The sequence below is a fragment of the Aulonocara stuartgranti genome, assembly GCF_965226115.1.
Source record: "Aulonocara stuartgranti genome assembly, chromosome: 19".
NCBI classification, from domain to species: Eukaryota; Metazoa; Chordata; class Actinopteri; order Cichliformes; family Cichlidae; genus Aulonocara; species Aulonocara stuartgranti.
The window spans coordinates 23,497,077-23,521,394 of NC_138955.1; the positions used below are offsets into that span (position 1 = coordinate 23,497,077).

Genomic DNA, 24,318 nt, shown 5'->3' on the forward strand with positions numbered 1-24,318 from the left:
GTGTTATAAATATATATTACACAAGTTATTATAAACATGTCAAAGCATTTAATATACAAAAGACGAATTTAGCTATGTATTGTACATAAGGGTATTAGCGCATAATCTGTATATAGAACATTTTGTTGTGCTGGCATTAAACTACCTTAAGTACACCAAGCAGATTGAATATCTAGCGCCTCCCTGTGGTCAAAAAGGAGGGTGGTACTTTCCTGCATTCTGCACAAACTCGAGCACAGCTTGTTATATTCATTCCCGTGTGCCCAGTGACTAAACTGCTCCACCGAGGACACCATCTCCTCTTCTCTTTACTGAAGCCTGCACACCTGGAAAACACCACTCTGAGCACTTTGCTGTTCACGCTGATGACTGACACATGACCACCAACCACACTATGAAGTTTGCGGGCAATGCAACAGCAGTGGGCCTCATCAGGGATGACCACCTGGCTTACAGAGAGGTGGTGTAACAGTTGGTGTGGAGTCAACAACCTGATCCTGAACGTCGGACTTTGAACATGGTGTCACTGGTCAAGAGGGCACAACATTAGGCTGCACTTCCTGCGCAGGATGACGAGAGCCCCCCTAGTCCCACCCATCCTCACTACATTGTAGAGCGGTACCATAGAGGGCATTTTGACCAGCTGCATCTATGTGTGGAGTGGCTGCTGCAGTACCTCTGATTGGAAGACTGAAGAGAGGCGAGGATGGTGGAAGAAAACCACTGAGGCTCGCCTTCCCTCCATTTAAGACACTGCACCCAAGCGCTGCTTGTTTCGAGGCACAGACATCATCACTGCATCCTCATCCCTCTTTCATGCTCTGTTGTCCCAACCCTCGCATGTTACAGGATTTCTGCTGCTATACAATTTTATATTTCACAATATTTCACCAACTGTAATGAAATTTTGTTCCTTGTATACCTGTTGTACAGTGACTGACAAGGTCAAAGTCAAATAATGTTCAGAAATCACACATTGGTACGGATATCATCTTAATATTTTAACTATTATTCAATTTGCTATTTTGTTAATAGCTTTAAATAAAGGGAAATAAGTGTCAACAAGTATGCTCACACTAAATCACAAAAAAATAAAACAAGACATTGAGTTATAATTTTGGTCCTGTATTGACAAAGAAATTAGAACCTTTGCAGCAAAAATAATAATAATCACAGTCAACTGGTAAAGAAAAGAATGGAGAAAAATACCATGCTGGTGCAAAAATATTCCAAACACATTCCCAGATCGCTTAACCTTTCATCTCCAGGCCACTTGAATTTGATTTATGAGACTGGAATAACATTAGAACAGGATCCGAGTGTGTGCACTTCACAGTGTTTTGTTTTTTTTTTAAACATATTTGCCAACTGACTGCATTTGCATGACTTGATCTTGAATTTCGCAGCTCTGCCCATGTCCAGAGTCTCTCAGAGTTTTACATTGAAACAAACACATTCACAAAAATAAAACCACAGTGTAAGGCATAGTAAAGTCGAAGGAACGGCTGAATTTGAAAACCATAAGAACAACATGTGATGGCTGATGCAGGCAGAGACAGTAACTTGGCCACAAAATAACATAAGGGATCATTTCTTCAAGGGACAGACTCCATGCTATAAACTGAACTACGAAGATGCAGTTTTACCAACACTGACAACGCTTTTGTCTTAAACTAAAATATTTTAAAGGCATTCAACTATGAAAATGTATTAACTTTTGCTACTTGAATCATAAAGAACATTCTATTACTTTGGTATTACAAGACACAAAATGTACTCATGGTTCTAGTGAAACTTACATAATCTACAGCACGCCAAAGTTAAATAGCATGGCTGTCTACCATCATTACCTACTTCAAGTTCTGTTAGTGGGAGGCGTTCAGTGTCCAGATGACTCGTGTAAAGGATAAGTAACGGTCATGCAGGTGACATACAGGCACAAAAAGAACAGAGACAGAGGAAGGAGATGTGTACGTGCATTAGTTTTGCTTTTTTCCTGGACAAACAGCGAGGCTGAGGACTTTAACCTTCAATGATTAGTCTAACTTTACAGGAGCAGTTGTGAAACCTCAGAGGAAACCACATATATTTCCCCATTCTGTCCTCATTCAGGACTGTTTTGTCATGTTAGGCTTCTTCAACAAGGAAACTTGCATTACACTCCACCTTTATATTGTGCATCTTTGTAACACATTACCAGAGGCTTCATAGCTGCACTAGATCATTTTATGCCTCTTGCTGCTTAAATTGGGATATTCATTAGTAGTTCTTGCCATCCCTCCAAAAGCAGGGAGACTAGTGCTGACTGCTTACAGGGTTTTTTTTGGTTTTGTCGGCCTAGCAGATGTTTTGACATATAATTATGATATTTATTTATTTTATTATTATTATTATTTTATTTTTTTAAATGTGCCTTTAAAAAGGTCTTCTTTTTTTAAATCTCAAGGCACTCCTTAATCTGGCTGTGCAGCACTGCAGTGGTTCACCTTAATACTTGAGAACCACAACTCTGCAGAGACTCTGTCAAACCTGCTAACTGCAGAAGAGCCAAAATTCCCAGTGTGACTGGGAAGACAAACTGGGGACATTACAGGCTAAGAAAGAAGATGCGACGCACTTGATTTTACTCATCAGGCACTTTAAAACTCTGAAGCACCACCAGCAGGATGAGAAAACCAAGTGATCTTCAGTGAGATCCTAGTGAGATGTGTGAAAACTGCCTTGCTTTGCAGGAGGTGCAGCTCAACCCAAACAGTAGGGCACCTGGAGGAAATCAAGACTATGGCACTTGTGGGAGCGGTGAGGTCATTCGGAAAGATGAGCAGAGAGAGATTGTGTTGATGGTGGAAAACTCAGTTGACCGCAGGATCTCGAACCTGCACGCTTCCGTCCTCCATGCCAAAGTAGGCCCTTTCGGCCATCCCTACGAAGAGCCCGGTCTCTACCACACCTGTAAGCACACAGAGACAGGCTGAGCACTCTGAACACTGATGGATGGACCAATATACTTACAACAACAATGAGACACGCCCCAAGCTCCTCACCCGGGATCATCTTGATTGCAGTGTTCACTTCCTTCCAGTTCTGAGCATGCTCAAACTTCCAGTCCAGGATGAAGTTGCTATTATCAGTGACCACGGGACCCTGAAAGCCACAAATACATAACCCAGTCACTCCAGCAAAGTACGGGAACACACGCAAAGCTTGTTATCTCAGGCGCTGGAAATATAATTGTTCTCCTTAGCAGTTTACAAAACGCGAGTGTGGTCTGCCACATGTAATTACTAAGTGATCGTGCGCGATTATAAAGGAAGTTTTAATTAAATAACAGCATGTCTGATCGTCAAGGATCTGTGAGTAAACAAACTGTCCCACTCATTAGCACTCAAAACAGTTTCCAGGCTCAACAGCATAAAAAAGGAAAAACAAAAAAAGAGAAAAAAAAAGAGCAATGAAAACATTAAGAGCTGGAATAATAAACAGAGGCTCCCGTCTCTCGCTGGATGTTGTTCATTTGAAAGAACAGAGTAGGAGGCAAATCATTAAAGTCTGCAGAGTGTTAATGAGGCAGTTACGGCGCCTGTGTAGGCGGCTTTGCCCTCCGCTTTCAGTGTAAACTTTCCTCAGTTTCACACAGTTGTCACAAGCCTCTAACGAAGCCGACTCACGAGGCCACGCAGTTAGTTAATTGCACTGGATTGACACTACAGGCTCTGCAGCCAATGAGCTGGTCCACAGCAGCACTAAGTCTTCCTCAAAGTTACTCAAAAACCGTTTAACTATGTGCTCCTCGCTTCACCAAGTTCAGTAAACGACATATAGAAAAATGTAAAGTCCCGGTTATTGTTTGTGGGTTCAACTCCTTCATGTGAAGCCCAGTGTAATGCTTCACTGTCACTGATGAGGCAGTATCACCATCCATCATCACATCCTTCAATTTGGACACACTTAAAGATAAAAATACTAGTAGGTAGGATAAGTGAAATGAGATGATCAGAGGGTAAAATCACCTTTTACACTGAGGCCAGCTACACAGGCAACATCAGGCTGATATACACGGCAGCATTTTTGATTCTGTTTTATGGGAAGGGTTAAAATGTTGCTAATAAAAGTAGAAAATGGGGCTCAGTGACTGCGGTGTAGCACCTATGGAAGTCTGGTCGGGACAAACAACAGGCACAAGTCCCCAGAAGCAAACAAAGGCTATTAACCAATATGCTGCCACTGAAATGTCTCTTTTATGCACAGCCTATGGCTAAATTTAAACTTAAATTCTTTTTTAACTGTTGATTAACGCTAAAAGTTCAATGGTAAGTTTGAGAACCACTGAATGAAAATCCAGGAGGAAAACCAAAGCAAAGCTGTGAGCAATGAAACAGAGGTGCAGCTGAGATGTCACAGATGTTAGAGTCAGTCCACTTACTGCTTTGCTGACAGCCATTCTTAAGTTAGCCTCGCCTCCAAAACGCTTGGCTATTGTTCTGGAGACGGGAACATGCGCCATGGGGATAACCTCAACGGGAACTCCTTTCTTCCACTGTTGGCCCAGAGCTTTGGAGTCCTTCCTGGAGTTGTGGAGAGAGGGAACGAATCAAATCTGGACGAATGATCCTCACATAGATACAGATCAGTCTAAAACCTGTTTTTATTTTAGTAAAAGAAAATGAATACAAATATTTAATACTTAAAGTGTCTTATTTGGTACCCGATGTGGCTGTGATAGCTGATGTGGCAGCAGCGAGTGTCAGTTTACTTAGAATGAAAGGACACATTTCCATCACTGGTTCAAAGCTGTGGTAAAACTGGTGCTGTCTTGGAATTACAAGCACTCGTACACGGTAACGCTACAAACACACTTTCCTATCATATTGAACCGTCTGCCAAAACATAACGATTAATGACACCTCAACAGATCTCTGAATTCTACGATATTTTAATAAACAGTAGGATTACATGGTTCCTGAGGCCAAAGTCACCTGGATTTAAACTTGTCCAAAGATTTTTAATAGATTCAAGTTAAATTTGCAAACATGGGTTTCCACACCACTCACCTGCCTGGCAGGGTGGCCAGACCCCATCACCCTAAAAAGCCCAAGTGTGCACCTTTAATTATACCCAGATAGTCAAGATCTTCATATGAATAATTTTTCATGTCCTGTACATCCTAAAGGTCGGGTCAGGTTTATATGGTGGATGTTTGGAATCATGCACAGGTTAAGTCCAGTGCAGTTCATTTTTTCTGTTGTAACAGAGTAATTTAATCAACCCTGGTTTTAAAAAAAAGTACACTGCTGAGCAATGTTCCCTCTAATTTTTCATGTGTCTGAGCGAACACACAAACTCCCTGAGCGGTCCCTTGGACCCCTGTGAGCAACAGCAGACGTGTGCACTGTGGTCACGCCAGCATCGAATCCATCCAAGTTACACGGTTTATTAAAATAATCAAATTACAGCATTTACATTTATGTTAGACTACTTTATCCCACTTACAATGAAAATAAAAATCTTGTTCATGATCTGTGTAGTATGTTAACACTATTAGATAGATAGATCTATCTATCTATATCAAACTGACTTGTATTACGAGTCTGTGGTCTGGGAGAGAGTCTGTAACTCTCTCTCTGCAAAATGCAGTATATAATGACCAATGTTGGGCAATTAATTATGTAGTTACTTCTTCAAAAAAGTAACTGAGTTTTGCAAACAAAGTTTTTGCAGCTGTTTACCTAAAAATGCAGCCAAGGCGTTTTTTAAATAAACATTTCAAACTATTTACAGAACAATCAGCTGTTCTGCATCAAATTTGATGCCACACAAATTATTTGTGCCACTCCAAAAAATTATTTCTGTCCACTAAGAGATAAAGGAGAACAACAGCCTGATACCTGCAGGCCTGACAACAGGAGCTGTATCACTGCTGTAACACCTGTAACACTCAGCAGTCGCCTCATTGTTCTGACACACACAACAAAACTAGTGACTACACTACACACTAACTACACAAGATTTGCGCTAAATGTCGGAAATCTCTCACATCTCAAAACACACCATCACTCCTAAAACTTCCCCCTTCCTAAACAACTAAATGCAATGTTGCCATGTCATTTTTTGATTGGTCGACATGGTACATTTTTCCACCAATAGGAAAAGGTGGGGTTTTTTGCTCATAGGCTTTCGAGCGTTTTCCTTATAAAACGCAGTTTTTAACCATTTCCTCCCGCAGTAAATATAAACAACGACAGTATTCAGGAAGAAAACCAAACATTGCATATATATTTATCATAACTCTGGTTTTACGTGGCCGATCAACACAATTCAAAAACTGGTATAAAGTCCACACTTTTTCCCGTCAGTTGTTCCGTCCGTCCTGCTCACATCTCCAATGGTTGTACACGTTGTCATTAACGTGGCTTCACTCCACATCAGCCGCTTTGCTAACTAAAACACCGGTGTCGGCACATAAGGACGCTGTCATAGCCTGTCAACGACGCTGATTAGCTGCGTATATACGAATGTGAATCGCATCATTGGCTGGACTATGGGATAAGGTGGCATCTTCTAATCCCATACGGGAGCAGCCAGTCACTTATTGACTTACACTGCAAAACAGAGTTGTTAACGTATTAATTTTAATTTCAATTAAGCGTAGATTTTTTTTTTTCTGTGCACAACGCAGATTTTCTGTGCACAAAGAGCGTGCCAGCAGTGCGCAATTGCGCATGCGTGCAGCTTAGAGGGAACATTGCTGCTGAACTACCCGCTTTCATTTCCTTATATTTTGCTAAGAAAATGGAAACATACAACATTCAAAACAGCATGTCAACACAGCCTTAACTCTTAGGCAAGATAGGCCATGTTTAAAAGCTCAATGGTTATCACTTGGATGGTACAAACATCATCACCGATTCAGCTAAAGAAACAGGAATAAAGTGTCTAAAGATACCATTTAAAATAGATTCTTTGCCAAGTTGCCTGTTATGTGTAGAGAACTCTGATTCATCTCATAAGCAAATATATAAAATATGAATCACTAAAGTTTGACCATTTTTCCTAGTTATAGTTGTCTAATATATAAAGCTATTACAGTCTTTACATGTGCTTAGAAACAAGCAACAACTCCAGTGCACACGTGGAAATCTGTGTTCTGCTACTTCACACTACACCTCTGAATGACCACACTTTCTCTAACATCTGACATTTAGGTTCACTGATACACACCTGTAATCGGCAATTACAACAAAATGTTTAGCACAGCCGGCTACAATCTTCTCCTGAGTCAGGCAGCCACTGGTGAAGAAGAAGAAGAGGATGAATGAGAGAAAACACGACAGATGCTGCTTGCAATCAGACATCTGTACTGTACTCACCCTCCACCTTTTATCAGCGTGAGGTCTTTGTCCACTTCATCTGCTCCGTCAATTGCCACGTCCAGCTGCAAAAGCAAAGGCGGTGATTTTTTATGCAAGCAGACCACTGAGCACAGATACCGGTATATACAAAAGAAACTCCTGAACCATTCCCTAAATGTAGAAAATGCTATAGTCAGCTCTCCCAATCATGTTTTATTTATTTGGTTGGGCTTTGCCCCCTTTTTATTTTTATTGATAGTAAGTAGAGATAGACAGGAAATCAGGGCTTTCAGATTGATTTCCAATGAGCTCATCATACCTCGGGGTGCCTGTCCAGATCTGACAGAGTGAGGCCATGCTGTAGAATCAGCTGACGAGCCTGTGGGACAAAAAACAAAAGAAAAGCACAGAGGAAAGAAAAACACAGTTTTAAGTAAGGGGAAATGATGTTTCAAAGCCATATTGCTCCACACTGTTGTGAAATATGCAAACCAACCTGGAAGGAGGTGGGAACACAAACAATATTGAGTTTCTCCTGACGCACTCTCTCAGCTAGAAGAGAGAGGGATAAAACACAAGGGCCATTAGTGCTTCTATTTTATGAATTCTAATAAAGACCCAAATGGTGCTGCATTTAGGAATTTGCTTGTGTTGTTAAGACAGAAAAAAAACTGTGCTCCGTGTCACAACTGGAGCAGAGCTTCAAATCTTCCTGTAGAGCTCAAAGTTGGTGTATTATCTTCTGACGTACAGGTTTCCCTCACCTAATCTATCCACAGCGTAGACGATAGTTGACCCGCTGCCCACACCAACAACCTGATTATTCTAGAAAAACACAAATAAAGTCAAACAAATGCAGTGAGGCTAAATATCCTGAGGATGTGTGGAGAAAAACAAACAACATCAAAAGATGCATAAGGGTTTAATTGACTGCAATCATAATAACAATGATCATATCATGAATCTACTTTGTTAGGACTGCTGAGTGTTTAATTCATGTATTGGCATACTAAAAATGACTAAAACACAAGATACCAAGATTTTAGGTTTCAGCAGGTAGAAAGCTCTCTCCTGTCTCATCTAAGCCCCTCCCACTAGAAGAGCCTGGACACGTGCTTCAGACCTGCTGGTTTGGGCTCTTCTGTTCAACCCAACGTGCAGACAGCTCACTTCTTAAGCAGACTTGTTTGCTCTGTATTGCTCAGCAGCGTTTTGCTTCATGAGATTGACTTTCTAAACCCTGAACACAGAGGCGATCGGAGGTGCAGGAGTGTACATACAAATCGTAATTGCACAACAGTAAAAGGTTATTATGGACGCCCCTCATCATCATCATCATCGGCCCAAATGGATACCGGAGAGACTTTAATGTGACATTTGGTGAGCGGTCATGCCGTGTTAAATCAGCAGTGTACGGCTCTGTCAAATACAGCGACCGCTTAGCTAGCGGCTTACTATGTGTTGCAACATGTAACATGCACTGCTTAATGCTAAGCAAAGTTAGCTAGCTAACTCAGCTAATTCGCTTCCAAACCGTGCAAGTTAGATAACGGTAACAAATCACTAAGCTGGTCTTCTAGCTGTATATTTAGCCAACTTTACTAGCACGCTGTTATCTAAACACGCAGATAAGACTATATACTGCTGTTTCAAATCCTGTTAATAGTAAGCGACAAACTAGCAGAGAGTGAACGGTAACAGAACCTGCTGTACCTGAATGTGGTTATCCACGGCGGCGTAAGCAGCTAGCTTCTTCGCCTCCTCTGCCATGTTAGCTGCAGACTGAGTGAAAAGACACACGTGCTTATAGTTATTGGGAACCGCCAGCCTCCGGGATGCTAGATACACAAATCCAGCTGCGTGTTTCTTGAAGGAGACCCACCCCTGAAGTGTCATGACCCGGCCCACAAGACACGGAGACAGACAGGTCCACCAAAGACAGCGCCGCGGACAGCTTTCCCCTCAAACAACATAGATCTGCAGTATAAGTCATAAACCCCGCCTCCTCCGTGTTAGTGGATAAAATACAAATTTCTCCTCGAACTTTTGTTTAGCAAATATTCTTTCTTTGATTATCAATATTTATCATCATTTATATTCAAGGGGTCTCCTTTCCCATAAGTTTGATTCTAATTACTACTATAATGCTTTTAAATTGGGGTGCAACGTCATCATATCAGCTTTGACTGGCAGCTGCAATCACGGTGAAACTTGTGAAAACCTCTGTGTATATATATATATGTATATATGTATATATATATGTATATATGTATATATATATGTATATATGTATATATGTATATATATATATATATATATATATATATATATATATATATATGTATATATGTATATATATATATATGTATATATGTATATATATATAATATACATGTATATTTACAGAGTTTGTTTCAAATATTCAGGTTAAAAAAACGAATCTGAATTCATGTTAATGGTCACAAAGTTATATGTGCAGCACTCTGGACAGCTTACATCCTTTAAGAGAAATAATTTGTAGCATTATTTGTTTTTCAGTACTCAGGCAGCAGCTTTAACATTGCTGTATGTCAGTGACCACAATGCAGGAGCAGACTGAACCAGGACTACAAACTAAAAACTGCATTTCGTTGCCCTGTACCTGTGACATGTGCAATGACAATAAAGTTGAATTCTATTCTATTCTAAACCTGCTCCATCTTCTCATCTCTGGAGATTTCCATTTACAAAGCACCAACAACTCAAAGGTAAATATTATATTGGAAAATCTGTTTATATATGTTGTTTATATAGTATGTATGGTATATAAGGCTTTGGCCTTTTTTAATAAGCAGCTCGTATGTCAGCAGAACTGTAGAACTGAAAGAATGCAAGAGTAGAACTCTGTGAGGACCAAGAAGGATCAGCTTTATTTCATATTTGAGAGATAAACTTTATATTTCAGTTCGTGATGATTCTGTTCTCTTCGTGATTACAGGAGCTCCCCTCAGACTCAGACCTCTGTACCACCCAGTGAAAGCAGACAGATATCCAACATGTTCATGTTAACTCCAGAATTAACTGATAAAAAAAAAAACAGTACAAAGGTTAAAGTACCACATGTGCTGTCAGTGAAAGCTGCAGCTGTTTTATTGATAAAGTTAAAGACAAAAAGTCAAAAGGATTAATCACCCATGTAACCGTGTGTGTCACTACATATCAGCAGTTTGGTGTTTCAGAAAGCTGCTGATCTGAGACCTGCAGAGGTTCTATTTTAAACACTGAATGCACTCAGACACAGGAAGAGCACATGAGATTTTCTCTGACACAATTAAATAAAACCTGATGACTAAAAACTAGTGATCTGGAATTCTTTCACTGTGTTTTTTTTGCCAATAGTGTGTTATTTACCACAAAATAATTCAGAGTCATTCATACCAGTGACCAGAGAGGATAATATATATATATGTATATATATGTATATATATATATATATATATATATATATATATATATGTATATATATATATATATATATTTCTACATATATATATTTCTACAAGACTGAATATAATATCTTTATGTAAGAGTTCAGTCCAAGTATTTATAACATTAAACAAACCAAAGGTCTCTTCTGGAGTGGGCCTACAGTGGAGTTCTGAAGATTTCTCTGTAAGGGAGCTGGTGGTGAAGATCATGAGGTCCTCCTTGATCCCTGCGATGAACTTCAGTTCTTCTGATGTTTCTGAAATGATGCCTCTCTCAGTGGGTCAACAGATGTTCTGTTGACCCACTGAGGAACACGCTCTATAATGTTGCAAAAATCAGAGCAGTTATCAACTCAGTTGGATCATGACATTAGTTTCATGCATGTTTTGCCCAGAGACTTACCTAAACTTCAGTCTATTCTGGCCTTGCATACTTATTTCATTTGCCCATTTAATGGAGGTTTCAGCTCGGGTTCAACATATCAAAGCATTGAACCCAAATCAAAGGCGAAACAGAGGTTGTTGATTGTCTTGCTTCTACTTTTGTCAGGAAATGTGCAACCAAATCCTGGCCCTGAACTGCAATATTCCCAGACTCCTGATTTTAAAATAATGTCTGGTGTCAAATATATTCATCTTAATGTGCGCAGCCTACTACCGAAGATGGACATGGTCAAAATTTGGGTTAAATCTACAGATGCAGATGTTGCTATAATTTCTGAAACTTGGTTAACTAAATCTATTACTAATGAAGACATTAACATATATGGGTACAATGTATATCGCACTGATAGGCCAAAAAAAGGAGGTGGTGTAGCTATTTATGTCAAATCAAGATTTAATGCTTCGATTGTTCTGTCCCAATCGATATGCAAACAAATGGAGTTTTTGGCCTTGAATGTAGATATTGCTAATACTTTTTCGATAACCATTGCTGGGTGTTACAGGCCCCCCATCTGCTTCAAAAGAGGCATTATCTTCATTAAAGCACCTTTTGGCTAAACTAAATTATACCGAACTACTAATGGCTGGAGACTTGAACTGGGACTGGCTAAATGCAACTTCTGGTGAATTTAAAGAATTCTGCGATTCAATTAATCTTACCCAGCTAGTCTATCTTCCTACCAGGCCAAATCTTAAATGCCCTGAAAAGTCTACATTAATTGATTTGGTTTTAACAAATGTACCTCATAAATTCTCTTCACTTGGTGTTTTCTGTAATGACCTAAGTGATCACTGTGTTGTTGCTGTTTGCAGAAATGCTAAAATTCCAAAATGTAAGCCACGCATAGTGTGCAAAAGGAATCTTAAACAATTTAATGAACAGGCTTTTCATCATGATTTGTCATTAGTTAATTGGGAAAAAAATCGGACTATTACCAGATGTAGAGCTAGCTTGGACATATTTTAAGGAAAGTTTTATGGGAATTGTTAATAAACATGCCCCCTTACGGAAAGTTAGAATTAAAGGTCGAGAAAATCCTTGGTTTTCGCAGACACTCGCAGATAGCATACACAAGCGTAATAGAGCATGGGACAAGGCGAGACAAACAGATACTTCCACTGATTGGTCTGTTTTCAAACAGCTTAGAAATAAATGTACTTCTCTTATTAAAAAGGCCAAATCTGAATACTTTTTGTCTGTCACCACTGAGAACCTCAATGATCCACAGAAATTTTGGAAAGTAATCAAGTCTTTTTCCACCAATAAAATGACTCAAACCTTTCCTAAATCTGTTGTAAAAGATTCAGTCTCAATTAATGATAAAACTGAAATTTTGAATTGTTTTAATGAACACTTTCTATCAGTGGGTTCCTTGTTTGCTTCTGCAGAAACTTTTTTAACAAATACTTGCCCAGAACTCTCTATGTTTTCTGGAGACCGTTTTAACTTTGTACCTTTTAGTGTTTATGAAGTGCATAAAGCTTTAAAGGCTTTGGATCACAGAAAACCTCCTGGTCCAGACTTGATGGAACCTTATTTTTTGAAGTTGGCAGCTGATTTTATTGCAGAACCACTCTCAATTCTATTTAATTTTTCAATTAAAACCAAAGAAATTCCAGCGGTTTGGAAATCAGCTTTCGTTTTGCCTTTATTGAAAGGAGGTGATCCATCGGTGTTGACTAATTATAGGCCAATATCAAATTTGTGTGTTTTATCCAAAATCCTGGAATCTCTAGTTTGTGACCAGTTGAAAGAGTTTTTGTACTCTAATGATATTGTCTCCAAATTTCAGTCAGGCTTCAGGAAAAAACACAGTACTAACACTGCCACTATGAAAGTGATAAATGATATTATTGTGGCACTTGATAAGAAATTGTACTGTGCGTCACTCTTTATTGACCTCTCAAAAGCTTTTGACACTGTTAATCATGCAGTCCTAAAAAACAGACTGCTCAGCCTTGGATTGTCAGAACATGCATTAGCGTGGTTCTCAAATTATCTGAAAAATAGAACCCAGTGCATTAAACTTGAAGGTCTTTGTTCTAAATTTGTTGCTGTCCACAAGGGGGTGCCACAGGGCTCAGTTTTGGGTCCCCTTCTGTTCCTTTTATATATCAATGACTTGGGTCAAAATGTCTCAGACACAAATTTGCATTTTTATGCTGACGACACAGTTATTTACTGTTATGGATCATCTCTTGCTCAGGCCATTGAAACTTTACAGAAAGCCTTTGTTGCTTTCCAGCATTCACTTATTCAGCTAAAATTAGTTCTCAATGCTGACAAGACTAAGCTAATGTTGTTTTCCAAGTCAAAGAAGGTCCCGGAGCCTATTCCAGTGGTGTCCACCCTTGAAGGAAATGTCATAGAGATAGTTCATGAATATAAATACCTTGGTGTCTGGATTGATGACTCCTTCACCTTTAAACCACATATAGAGAGACTAGTAAAGAAACTGAGACTTAAACTTCGTTTTTTTCTTCCGTAATAAACAGTGCTTTTCTTTTGCAGTAAAAAAACATCTTGTCACTGCAACCTTTTTATCTGTGTTAGATTATGGTGACATTCTGTATATGAACGCTTCTTCTTCATGTCTTCTAATGTTGGACACGATGTATCATGCTTCCTTGAGGTTTATTACCAATTGTAAATACCTGACCCATCACTGTGATTTGTACTTAAGAGTAAAATGGCCTTCTTTGGCCATTAGAAGACAGGGGCATTGGTACACTTTTATTTACAAAGCTATGCTTGGATTGCTGCCTCCTTATATTTGTACTTTGGTCACAAGGACAAATAGTGGTTCTTACTCCTTGCGCTCAAATGATCAGCTGCTGTTGTCTGTTCCCCTTGTCCACACAGAGCTGGGTAAGAAAGCCTTTGTCCACTCTACGCCTTTTTCATGGAACATGTTACAGAAAGACTGGAAACTAACTGAATTGTTGTCTTTAAATGTTTTTAAAACTAAACTCAAAGGCCTACAGGCTGCCTCAATAATGTGTAATTGTTTTGTGTAATTTTAACTTTGTTTGTTCGTATGTATTTGTCTTGAAATGTGCTGCCTCTTGGCCAGGACTCCCTTGAAAAAGAGGTCTTTGATCTCAACGGGACATTCCTGGTTAAATAAAGGTTAAATAAAAAAAAAAAATTTCTCCAAACCTCTAGACCCAGGAAACCCAGCTTGGTCCTGATGGTCTCTCTCACCAGTTTCTCCCATGGTGGGTGTAGCTGGTAATAATTATGTGGACTCTATTATTAAATAAAAAGAACAAATTACAATACACTACTGAAACCTTCTGCTGCTGTTTTTAAAGTTTTCATGTTACCAGGCTGTAGAGTGCTCTGAAGATTTAAACAGTTTTAGATCCATTACACTCACAGTCTTCTGTTAAAATCTCAAAGGACAGCATTACATTTTTGATATTAACAGTAACTCTGGGTCTCTGTGGAGTATGCAGCTGATGTCATCTGTTAAAAAATGGATAACAAAAACTAAGGAATCATTCAAAAATACAGACTTTGCGGTCACGTCCAGCGGGTGGGAGCGTGACGCAGTCGCTCCACCTCAAGTCACTCCTCCGCACTCTGGCTCCAAAAGCGCAATATGGCAGCTTCCACGAGGGGAATATTTTGGCTTCATTTTTGCACCATGGGAGAAAGTGCTGTCGCGTCGTCCATCGTTTATACAGTCAGAGCTCCGCACCATGCAGCCCAGAGCGGCAGAGCGACTTAACTGATTTAACGCGACTCTGTCCGCGTACCTTTATTAATAACCCCACAGAGCTGATCACCTGCACTGCCAGGTTTCTTATGACTTAAGAGATCTGCGGTCATCTGCGCAGGTGCAGTGCAACAGAGACGATGTTATACTCTAAAAATTGATATTTTTTTCTGCCTATACATCAGTTCGAGATAAATATTTATTAAAACACGTAATTACTCATTCAGTAATTATGGTACCAATACACACAGGATCCCCTTTCAGTGAAGTTGGGAATATAAAAACAGTCCTGAAGGCGGCGCTGTAAATACATCTACTGGTTAAAGAGCGGTTGAAGCGTTTTATCCCCATGCGAGGATGAATGTCAGTAACATTGATAATAGCGCTTACACCGAGGTTTGTTTCAATGGAAGGATGATACTTAAAGCACCAACAATGCCTATTAATTCCCCACAGAGCAGGAAATTTATAGGTGAAATAACAGATAACTTAAAATTTTTGGAAACGTGTTAAGATACATAAAAATCTCTCTCTGTAATTTATAAATATAGGAGTGGGTTTTTATTTTTATTAAAACAAGATTGTGACAAAAAAAATAGAAACATAAGTAGAAATAGATGCATGTTTGCAGCATGGAGCTGTATTTCACACACGGTCCTACAGCTGCATTACTTGGCACAACCCAGAAGTTATTTTGAGTCGATTACCTTCTTACTTCCACAGCAGATTAGCATACTGAAAATACACTGCATTCTTTATGTAACCATGTGGCACATAATGTCTTGACCTTTTGTAATATCCTCTAAATGAACAAGGCTGCTGAGGGGAACGTTTTGTCCTGGTAGTGGCCGTAGATAAATGGTCAAGGTGGTCAATAACATTAGAAGGAACCTTTGTCTAAAGGGCACTAATATAAATATCAAACATTACGACAATCTGATCACCAATTCACAGTGAGCACAAGCACACACTTATTTACATCACTACTACTTTTTATTTGGCAAACAGCTTGAGATAATCTCTCTTTTTCAGCGTAGAGTGTGTGTGTGTAAAATGAGAAAAAAATGGTTATCAAAACAGAATGTGTTGGTTTACTATAGAGTGTGTGTGTGTGTGTGTGTGTGTGTGTGTGTGTGTGTGTGTGTACACACACACACACACACACACACACACACACACACACACACACACACACACTCTATAGTAAACCAACACATTCTGTTTTGATAACCATTTTTTCTCATTTTACATCTTACAGCTTACAAATATAGCTGATCTTTTTGACAAAATTACAGATTCTGTTTGACACCTAAATTAGTATGCTATATAAAAATCCACACATCATACATTCATGATTAGAAAAAGTAGGCTATATGAAATCAGAAAAGAGGGGTGGTTAACCTAAACAAAACATCACAGTACGCAATTTCAAACAAATCCAATTAGGAGGAAGGGGAAGTCAAGGTTTCACAAACTGAGTAGTATCTTTCATCCCAAATCCAATATCAAGTCCTCTGAGAGAAGTTTGCTGCTATTCCAAAATTATCAGTACAGTGAGGATATCAAGGAACAACAACAGTACTGTCACATAAGAAGAAGAATCAGTAAATCTCAGTCCAAAGTTAGAAACTAATACCTTGCGTTGGATTATAATGGATAGTTAATAAAAACTAAACTTTGCATTGCAAACTGTACATATTCCTTCATACCTCACAATCTCATCCTGCTTTCACCAGTGCTGTCTTAAGGCTTAGTCCAAGGATTATGCAAATGCTTGCAGGCTTTTATGCCTTGCTATCTCAGCATGAGACATCCATCTGCTTAAATTGGACATCTTTCTCACATCTGTAAGACAAAGTTGAACAGAAGTGCGGGAGCTGCCATTTGGATATTGGGAAAGCAACAAAATCTGCCACTGTGGATGCCTCTTTGACAGGCAAATATATATATATTTTTTATTTATTTTTTCCTCTTGATGTGTAACGTAATCAAATCAGCGCAGAGCAGCGTTTGTACCATGAGGATGGACTGAAAAGGTGCTGTTGTAAAAATACAGCTGGCCTGTCATTGCTTCAGTGATGGGTCCGCCTTTGCTGATTCACCCCAATATCACTGGTGAAGTTCTGCTTTATACACAGTATTGCTAAATATTGAGCATTGCATTCGTTTTAATGAGAAGTTACTGTTTGACTTGCTACTTTTTTTTCTCATGTAGGATACATGTCCATTGGCATCACATTGTATTAAAAACCCAGGTGACATGCTTTAAGCAAATCAGTGCTTAGAATCTTTTTTTTCTTTTTGAGCTGTAGATAACAATATTAATCTCTCCAGACACCTGGATTATTACATGACAACATCTGCAAGCACTGATCTAATCATAACATCTAAATAGAAAACAAGACTGGGTTATTCTAAAACTCATTTTTGAACACTTGATCACAGGAAAAAAAATGCATTTTGTTCAGTCCAAAGCTCTCAGATGCTTTGTTTTGTTTTTTTTAACCTGACTTTACTAGCAATGCACCAGAACTGTGACATGGAACTGGAAGGGACTTTGATATGTAAACTGTGGGAGAGTCATATGTGAGACACACTCGGAATACAACATTTGGTATCTGTGGGATGAAAAAGAGCAAAAAGAGAACAACAGGTCAGGGCAAACACACAAAATGATCATTCTCCACTTGACAAACGGTCATCATGATAAATAAATAATCCTAGATTTGAACAATAATAAGTTTTATATACTGCCATAATATATTCTAATATATTCATAATTTCATAAAGACTTTACTATATGATTTGGTTTGTGCTGTCTTTCTAAATAATTACACATAATATATACCCGTGGAATGTATTTTTTAAAATTCATCTGAGCACTTAAATTCCACCTTAAAAATTCGGTTTTCTAAGACCCGGCAGAAAGCTAGATGATGGCGCACACACGCACACACAGACGCACACGCACACACACCTTAATGAATACTAACGTTTTTGGAATGACTTAGAATCAAAACATGTAAGGACGCACGTGTCCTACATAGATAAAAGGGAGGATCACAGCTAAAAGGTGTAGGAATGTGAAGGTTTTAACACTGCACAATGATTAAGGTAAAGATTTTCTTTACAGTGGCCTAAACGCGGTATTACTTTCATGTAAGTGGTCCATGGAAAAGATTTTCAATACTTAACACAGTGTACAGATGGCAAACCTCCCTGTATGGCAGTGTAAAAACACAATGTGAGTGCAAAGTGTCAAAAATAGATAATGTTCATACTGACATTGTGCCATTACACCTTTCTAATTAATACGCAATTTCCACTGGCAGCAGTTTTATTACTTGAGCAGTATTAGTGAATACTTGAAGCAGTTGCCCACAGGTTAAAACACAGATGTACACACTGCAGTAGGATATTGTAAAGTGTTACCATAGAAAAGTAAAAGGTGTGAATGGAGAAGATGGAGGTATATGGCACTGAACAATCTGAGAGGGTCAAACAGAAGTGAAACAGGGAGTTCTGGATGGTCCCGTTTTATGTTTCATTTTTTTTCCTCCTTCCTTTTTTTCGGTAGAATTTCCCCTTCAGAGAGATGCTGTCCGTTTAATGTTTGGAAAATATTTCCCACGACTCTCGTCCCTCTTCACATGACTTGCCACTTTTCCAGTGTTTCACCTAAAAGAATGTTCTTATCGGATACAAAAATCAAAACAGTCGATATATATTTCCTTTCCATACAGTTTTGCATTGAAAAATATGTTTTTGTTAATTTTCTTTTTTTTTCTTTTTTTTTTTTTTGTTTAAATTCCAGATGTCTTTATGTGGATCCAGAGCTTATTCCATCTGTAGCTACATGTGTTGGGCATCCATTATGTCCAAGTATTTGGCCTCAATGATATGAGGGAGCACGTTGTTCCTAAACACAGAGCAGAAATAATTCATGTCAGTTGGTGCTTGTTAGAGCAGAAAGAAAGCATAAGAAGAAAATAAACCCCAAAGCCTTTCCAGTGTCTGATTTTACCAGATAAAACTGACCGCCTTCTTATCAGTGCTACCAGTGATCAAGAGCGCATTTCTACAGTGGCTAATTTACGAGCCCCCAAACTTTAAAAGATGCACTTTATGGTTTCAGGATATTATTATTTTATACACATTTACCTTCATGGTGATTAAGTGTCAACATTTGCACTATAAAATCAGACTGAAAAAAGAATGACTGAGAATTTTCCCCCTATATTTTTAACTCATTAATGTAACCTGATTTTTATTACAATCCAGTTGGAAAAACAAAGTTGGAGGGAACCAAAACAAACAAGTGAAAAGGGGAATATTGAATTAGCTCGCACCCAGTAACCTGAAGCACAACTTTGCTGAATATCAATGCTGTGTCGTGTCTCAAGCATATGTGTAATACTTCTTCCCCACACAAAAATGTACTAATGCAGGTCACCTCATGAAAAATGTATTTTTTCAGTGTATTTATCCACTGTGATCATCTAATAAATAATTGAAACTTTGTTTTTTAAATTCAGGTATTTCCAGTAGGCTTGTATGCTGTGCTTTAGTTCTGCATCTGATCATTATGGTAAAAGCCTCCATACAGTGTGTTTCAAAGTTTTATCAATCTGATCAATATTTGGGTATCGTTCAGTCAGACGTTGCAGTTTTTTTCCATTCCACATTATTCTGTTTTTAAACTTTAACATTTAAAGATAATCCATCATCTTGTCTACTTTATTCCCCATAATAGCACTTTTTAGAGAGATATGAAGATTTTTGAAAGAAAAAAAAAAGACAGCAGAAACCAGACTTCACTGTAATTTAAAGCTTTTTTCATCTAGAGGGCAGATTTAGGTCAGACACAGCTCTTGTTATTACCCGTGTGGTGCTGAATGTCACCCTGGTTTAAAGCACCCGAGAAAACAATTTTACGGGACAAAGTGGTCACAGTCGTACCTGATTGGGATTAGGAGGATCATGACCAGAGGGAAGATCATTTTCATGTACGGTATCGGGTACATGCCAAATGTACACAGCACCAGCAGCTGCATCATCTGCAGGAACGTGAAGTAGTGGATCTTCCTCTGGGGCACTTTGCGGATGTAGTGGGTAGGTGGGTAAGATGTCTGCAGGAGGTGAGAGGATCAAGACAGATTAAAAAACAATCTCCCCTGTGGCTCTTCTTCTTCACTGTCCTCAGGTCTCCTGCAAACTTAAAGGAATGACTAAGGGAAGTGGGCAACCCACACGCATTTAAGAAGTGCACTCTGGATTTTAAATCACAACGAACATTTAGCATTCATTCCTACAACGTACAATAACTGCATTTATAGTATCTCCTGTGTGACTGTATACCACAATAACATTGATTGTTGGTAGGACATGCAGTCCCAGTCGAGCTGCAGCAAAAACTAATTTAGCTCCACCAACTGATCTGGTGTCAGGTACTAATCTTATAACAAACAAAGAGCAAATAAATTTAAAAAAAATGACAGGACAAATCTGCATCTTCTAAAGCTTGGTTGGTACCTGTACAGTCAGTAAATTGGAATTATCTACAGGTGAGGACAGAAAATGTATTTATGTGAAGAAGAAAACAGACAAAGATCTGGATTTCATACGAAGCAAAAAAAATGTGGTCATTAAATTGAACAATGTTTATATGAGATTTTTTAAGGTTTGGTTTTACTTTTATTTAATTAATACATTTATTTTATTTTCAGTTTAATCTTTGCATGATTGTATATGTACATGAGCATAAATGCTTCTACAACACTAAGATTTACACTTATGCAGGCTTTCTACACAGCGAAACCTGTAAATTTTGAGTCATTTCCTCATATCGTCATTAGGAGGCGCCAGTGTGTGACATTACCAAGCGTAGGGAAAAATGGCAAGCCTTGCTTTACATCTTTACTGAGAGAGAAGGAAGGTTAAATCGGACACAAAGGATAAAACACTCAAGACAAACAATCAGCATTCTCTTTTAGTATTGTTATGTGTTTGATACACTATACTAGAATAAAAATGTTAATTTATCAGCTTATCTGTCTTAATTCACTAAACACTACCCACCTCGTACTGTGAATATACGAGCACAAAAATTATATTTGCAAATACCATTTCACTCGTGTCTGGTCCTCCAGCACCGGGCACACAGTCAACCGTTTGATCTGCAGAGCCCTGCTATCGACATATGGACACGGACACACACATTTATTCAACTGTTACTTCCACCACACACTTTCTGACCTGCTCCTTCAGAAGGAGAGCCATTCGGTCGCACATCTGGTTTCCGTCGATGGAGGTGAGGGCGATGTAGAGGAAGAGGCCATAGAGGACAGGTTTGGGTATCCACTGCAGCGGGAGAGGCAACAGCAACACTGATATGCCAATGAAGATGTTGGCAGCCAGAGACGTCAGACGGGTCTCCTTAACCTGGACGATACTGAGAAAACGCACACAATAACATACAAATGAATGGTTACTGGAAAGCCCCCAATTGATTCATACAATGCAACAGACAATGTATTTTCTGGGATTTTGTTATCAGTATTGCAGCATATTTTTTCATTTGAAAAATCAGGAATTTTCCAGACCCACTTCCCAGAGTTTAAGGGGCCTGAGCAGTGGGGAAAAGACATGCTATATATTTTTTTCCAATATCTCATTAACAGATCCTGTTATTTTTAAAACCACAAAAAGGATGAAGATTTCTGCTATTACTGATAACTCTCTTCTTACAGATTAAAAATATTAACCACTCTTTTTGAACAATAACAAAAATGATCAGGACTTATGAGTCGCCTGTGTGATAATAAGAACATCTCTTCATCCGCATCATGAACAAACACAAGTTTAAATTAATAAAATACAAATAAGCTTTTTGCTAGAGTATAGTTGATTTAAAAAATTTGCAGAGTTGTTTGGAAAAAGTAAGGAAAGCCCTAGGCTAATGACATCTACAAAAGCTAATTGAAGTCAGGCACCAGCAATCCTGCACTCCAATTAATGGAACATGATTGGAGGTGTCGGCTAGACTTAAAAAAAAACAAAACATGTGAGCATTTTGAATTTGCTATTTAAAAATGCATCTGCTTTGCAAAGTGAAATATGACAAAGATTACTTTTGATTTGTATAAAGCTGGAAAAGCTTTAAAGTATTTAGTATTAATCAATAAGAACCTGCACAATTATATATGTTTTCTGAAGTTGAAAATGGACCTCACCATCATTTTAAGGAAACAATCAAAGCAACGTGAGGGATTGCATCTGTGACCTTGGAATGACCTCATTTGGACTCAACCTGTGGAGCTGAAACCTCACATTTTTCTCGTTGTGTAATTTTTATTTATTTTACCTTGTGTTTATCTTATTCTTGAGTCTTTTTAATTTAATGTCACCTGTTCAGGACTAGTAAGCACCTCCTAATAAAGATGCAATAAAAATACTTTATGTAGTACACCTTCAAAAACACTGGAAATAACAGCTGTTCATAAACAGTCAGTGATACTAATATTCAAAATTTTCAGACATATACACACTTTCAAAATTCCTGAAATGGCACACTTTTCTCCAGCTTATATCTCTAATTAAATCTTCTGAACTTATATAAGACCGTCCCCCCTAGTCTCCATTAACCATACTCAACTACTTTCTTAATCCCGAATATATGCAAACTGTAATTTTGCACATATCTGTGTGGCCAGAATGATGAACATAATCCTCTCATCTATTAAAAACTCCCTCACCTCTTCCACCCCGAGGGAAAATCTTTAGTTACATAGTAATCACGCAATCAGGGAAGAACAGGATACAACTCAAGATTACAGTCGCCACACGCTCTGAAGACGAGCTTTAATTAAGAATCTGATTAGCACTGGAAGTGAGAGGGTGGGTAACTCACGTCTCGTAGAGGTGCCCCCCCTCAACGCGCTGCTCCACAAAAGCCAGCTGGCGCACATGGAGGGTGGAGTGGGGAAAGGCGGCATGCATCCAGGGCAACCCCAGCACTGACATTAGGATGTTAATGAGCCCAGAGAGCATTAGGTCCCAGTGATATGCAGTACCCTTCAGCAATCTGAGGAGTAACGCAACCATTACAGTCAACAGCATAATGCAGCACAAAAACAGGTTAAAGCTGCCTCTAAAACCATAAAGGGACAAATTACATACAAATGTAAAAAAGTAACAGAGTACATTTACCATAAGTTCTATAAATAGGTTTAAAGGCACGCACAAGAAAACTGCCATACACAAATTTTTAGAAGTAAGTCCACGTGACAGTAGTCTGCCTGTACACTCTACAACTACTAGTACACTTCTGCTAAAACCAAAAAGGGCATCTTTCTCCTAAGGTCAGTGATGCCCTTCGACAAACCTCGCTCACGTTTCACTAACTTTTTCCCATTAAACATAAAAGAAAAAATCCTGTACATTTTTGTGGATTCGTTCTCTTTTCTTTTTTTACAGAATGAAAAGCACAACCAATATGTCACTGATGATGACATCATAAGCCGAGCATGACATTACAGTAATGTTACACAAAAACAAGGCTGCGACCTTTTTGATGCCACCAAACTTTTTTTTTGCCCCTGTTAGTGAGGGATCACTGCAATGCATCATCTCTGAGGTGGTATGAGGGGGACTGTGCGTGTGTGTGTGTGTGTGTGTGTGTGTGTGTGTGTGTGTTGGTAGCCTAAAACTGTAAATATGCTGCCTGAAGGCAGACAGCAGCAGTGTTGTAAAGAAATATGAACACACTGATCACTAGTCGTGCCTCCTGCTCTATGCCCTTGCATATGACATTGGCACCGCTGCATACTGTAAATTACAGTGCATAGGAAACTTTAGGTCATCAAGCATAAATCTAAGTGAAAGAGGATTTTATTGGTGAAGAAGCCTTTAGCTTCATTTTCATTTATATCCACTCAACAACCATATATATAACTTTGTAAGTTGGGATCATGCTGAGAGCCTGTAAAGTCTTTATTCATTTTCAAAATGTTGTCATATTTTTTAAACTAACACGACTGATGGAATCAAATATCTGTGCGGGTGGGGGAAAAAAGTTCAAATGCTTCAAAAAAGATGTAAAGCAAATAAAGGAATGGACCAGATAAAATAACACAAAGAACAAAGCTGCAGCAGAAATAGCTTCAGCTGTTTGGGACTCTTTTATTAATGACATATGAAGGAAGACATGAGGTATAAACAAAGTGAATTCTGTTTACCACTCTTTTTCATCTCACAATGAGTCCCATTTTTAGATATCTTTAATTCTTTTTCTGAATTTTGAGGACTAGTGGATATCTGCCCTCTGGGGAATTCTTC

The 24,318-nt window shown here is 38.7% G+C and overlaps 2 protein-coding genes and 1 long non-coding RNA gene across 19 annotated transcripts in view; 1 reads left to right on the forward strand and 2 right to left on the reverse strand.

Annotated features, from left to right (window-relative positions):
• Positions 1-1,104: 1,104 nt before the first annotated feature.
• On the reverse strand, positions 1,105-9,357 carry rpia (ribose 5-phosphate isomerase A (ribose 5-phosphate epimerase)). Of its 5 annotated transcripts, none has more exons than XM_082516183.1 (10): positions 9,232-9,357; positions 9,063-9,131; positions 8,114-8,174; positions 7,846-7,901; positions 7,669-7,728; positions 7,368-7,432; positions 7,219-7,287; positions 4,424-4,565; positions 3,045-3,144; positions 1,105-2,950 (listed from the first exon to the last, which is right to left on the reverse strand). In XM_082516183.1, the coding sequence occupies exons 1-10, from the start codon at positions 9,340-9,342 to the stop codon at positions 2,853-2,855; spliced, it is 831 nt and encodes a 276-aa protein (XP_082372309.1). In that variant the 5' UTR covers positions 9,343-9,357; the 3' UTR covers positions 1,105-2,852. The 5 variants fall into 5 exon arrangements, with proteins under 5 accessions (XP_082372309.1, XP_082372310.1, XP_082372311.1 ...); XM_082516184.1 differs by having other exon boundaries at positions 9,063-9,135; positions 9,232-9,334; XM_082516185.1 differs by having other exon boundaries at positions 9,228-9,314.
• Positions 8,182-10,727, forward strand: LOC309695491. Its single transcript, XR_014273163.1, has 3 exons — positions 8,182-8,729; positions 9,888-10,096; positions 10,327-10,727. It is a non-coding gene; the product is annotated as an uncharacterized lncRNA (long non-coding RNA).
• A 4,809-nt stretch (positions 10,728-15,536) lies between these two features.
• The window catches only part of slc4a11 (solute carrier family 4 member 11), a 104,140-nt gene continuing 95,358 nt past the window's right edge, over positions 15,537-24,318 (reverse strand). For all 13 annotated transcript variants that reach the window (XM_082516513.1, XM_082516515.1, XM_082516511.1 and 10 more), the window contains 4 exons: positions 22,892-23,065; positions 21,238-21,433; positions 19,942-20,111; positions 15,537-18,901 (listed from right to left, as the gene is read on the reverse strand). In XM_082516513.1, coding sequence (XP_082372639.1) covers positions 18,835-18,901; positions 19,942-20,111; positions 21,238-21,433; positions 22,892-23,065 — 607 coding nt within the window. In that variant the 3' untranslated portion in view covers positions 15,537-18,834. The remainder of the gene's footprint in view (positions 18,902-19,941; positions 20,112-21,237; positions 21,434-22,891; positions 23,066-24,318) is intronic.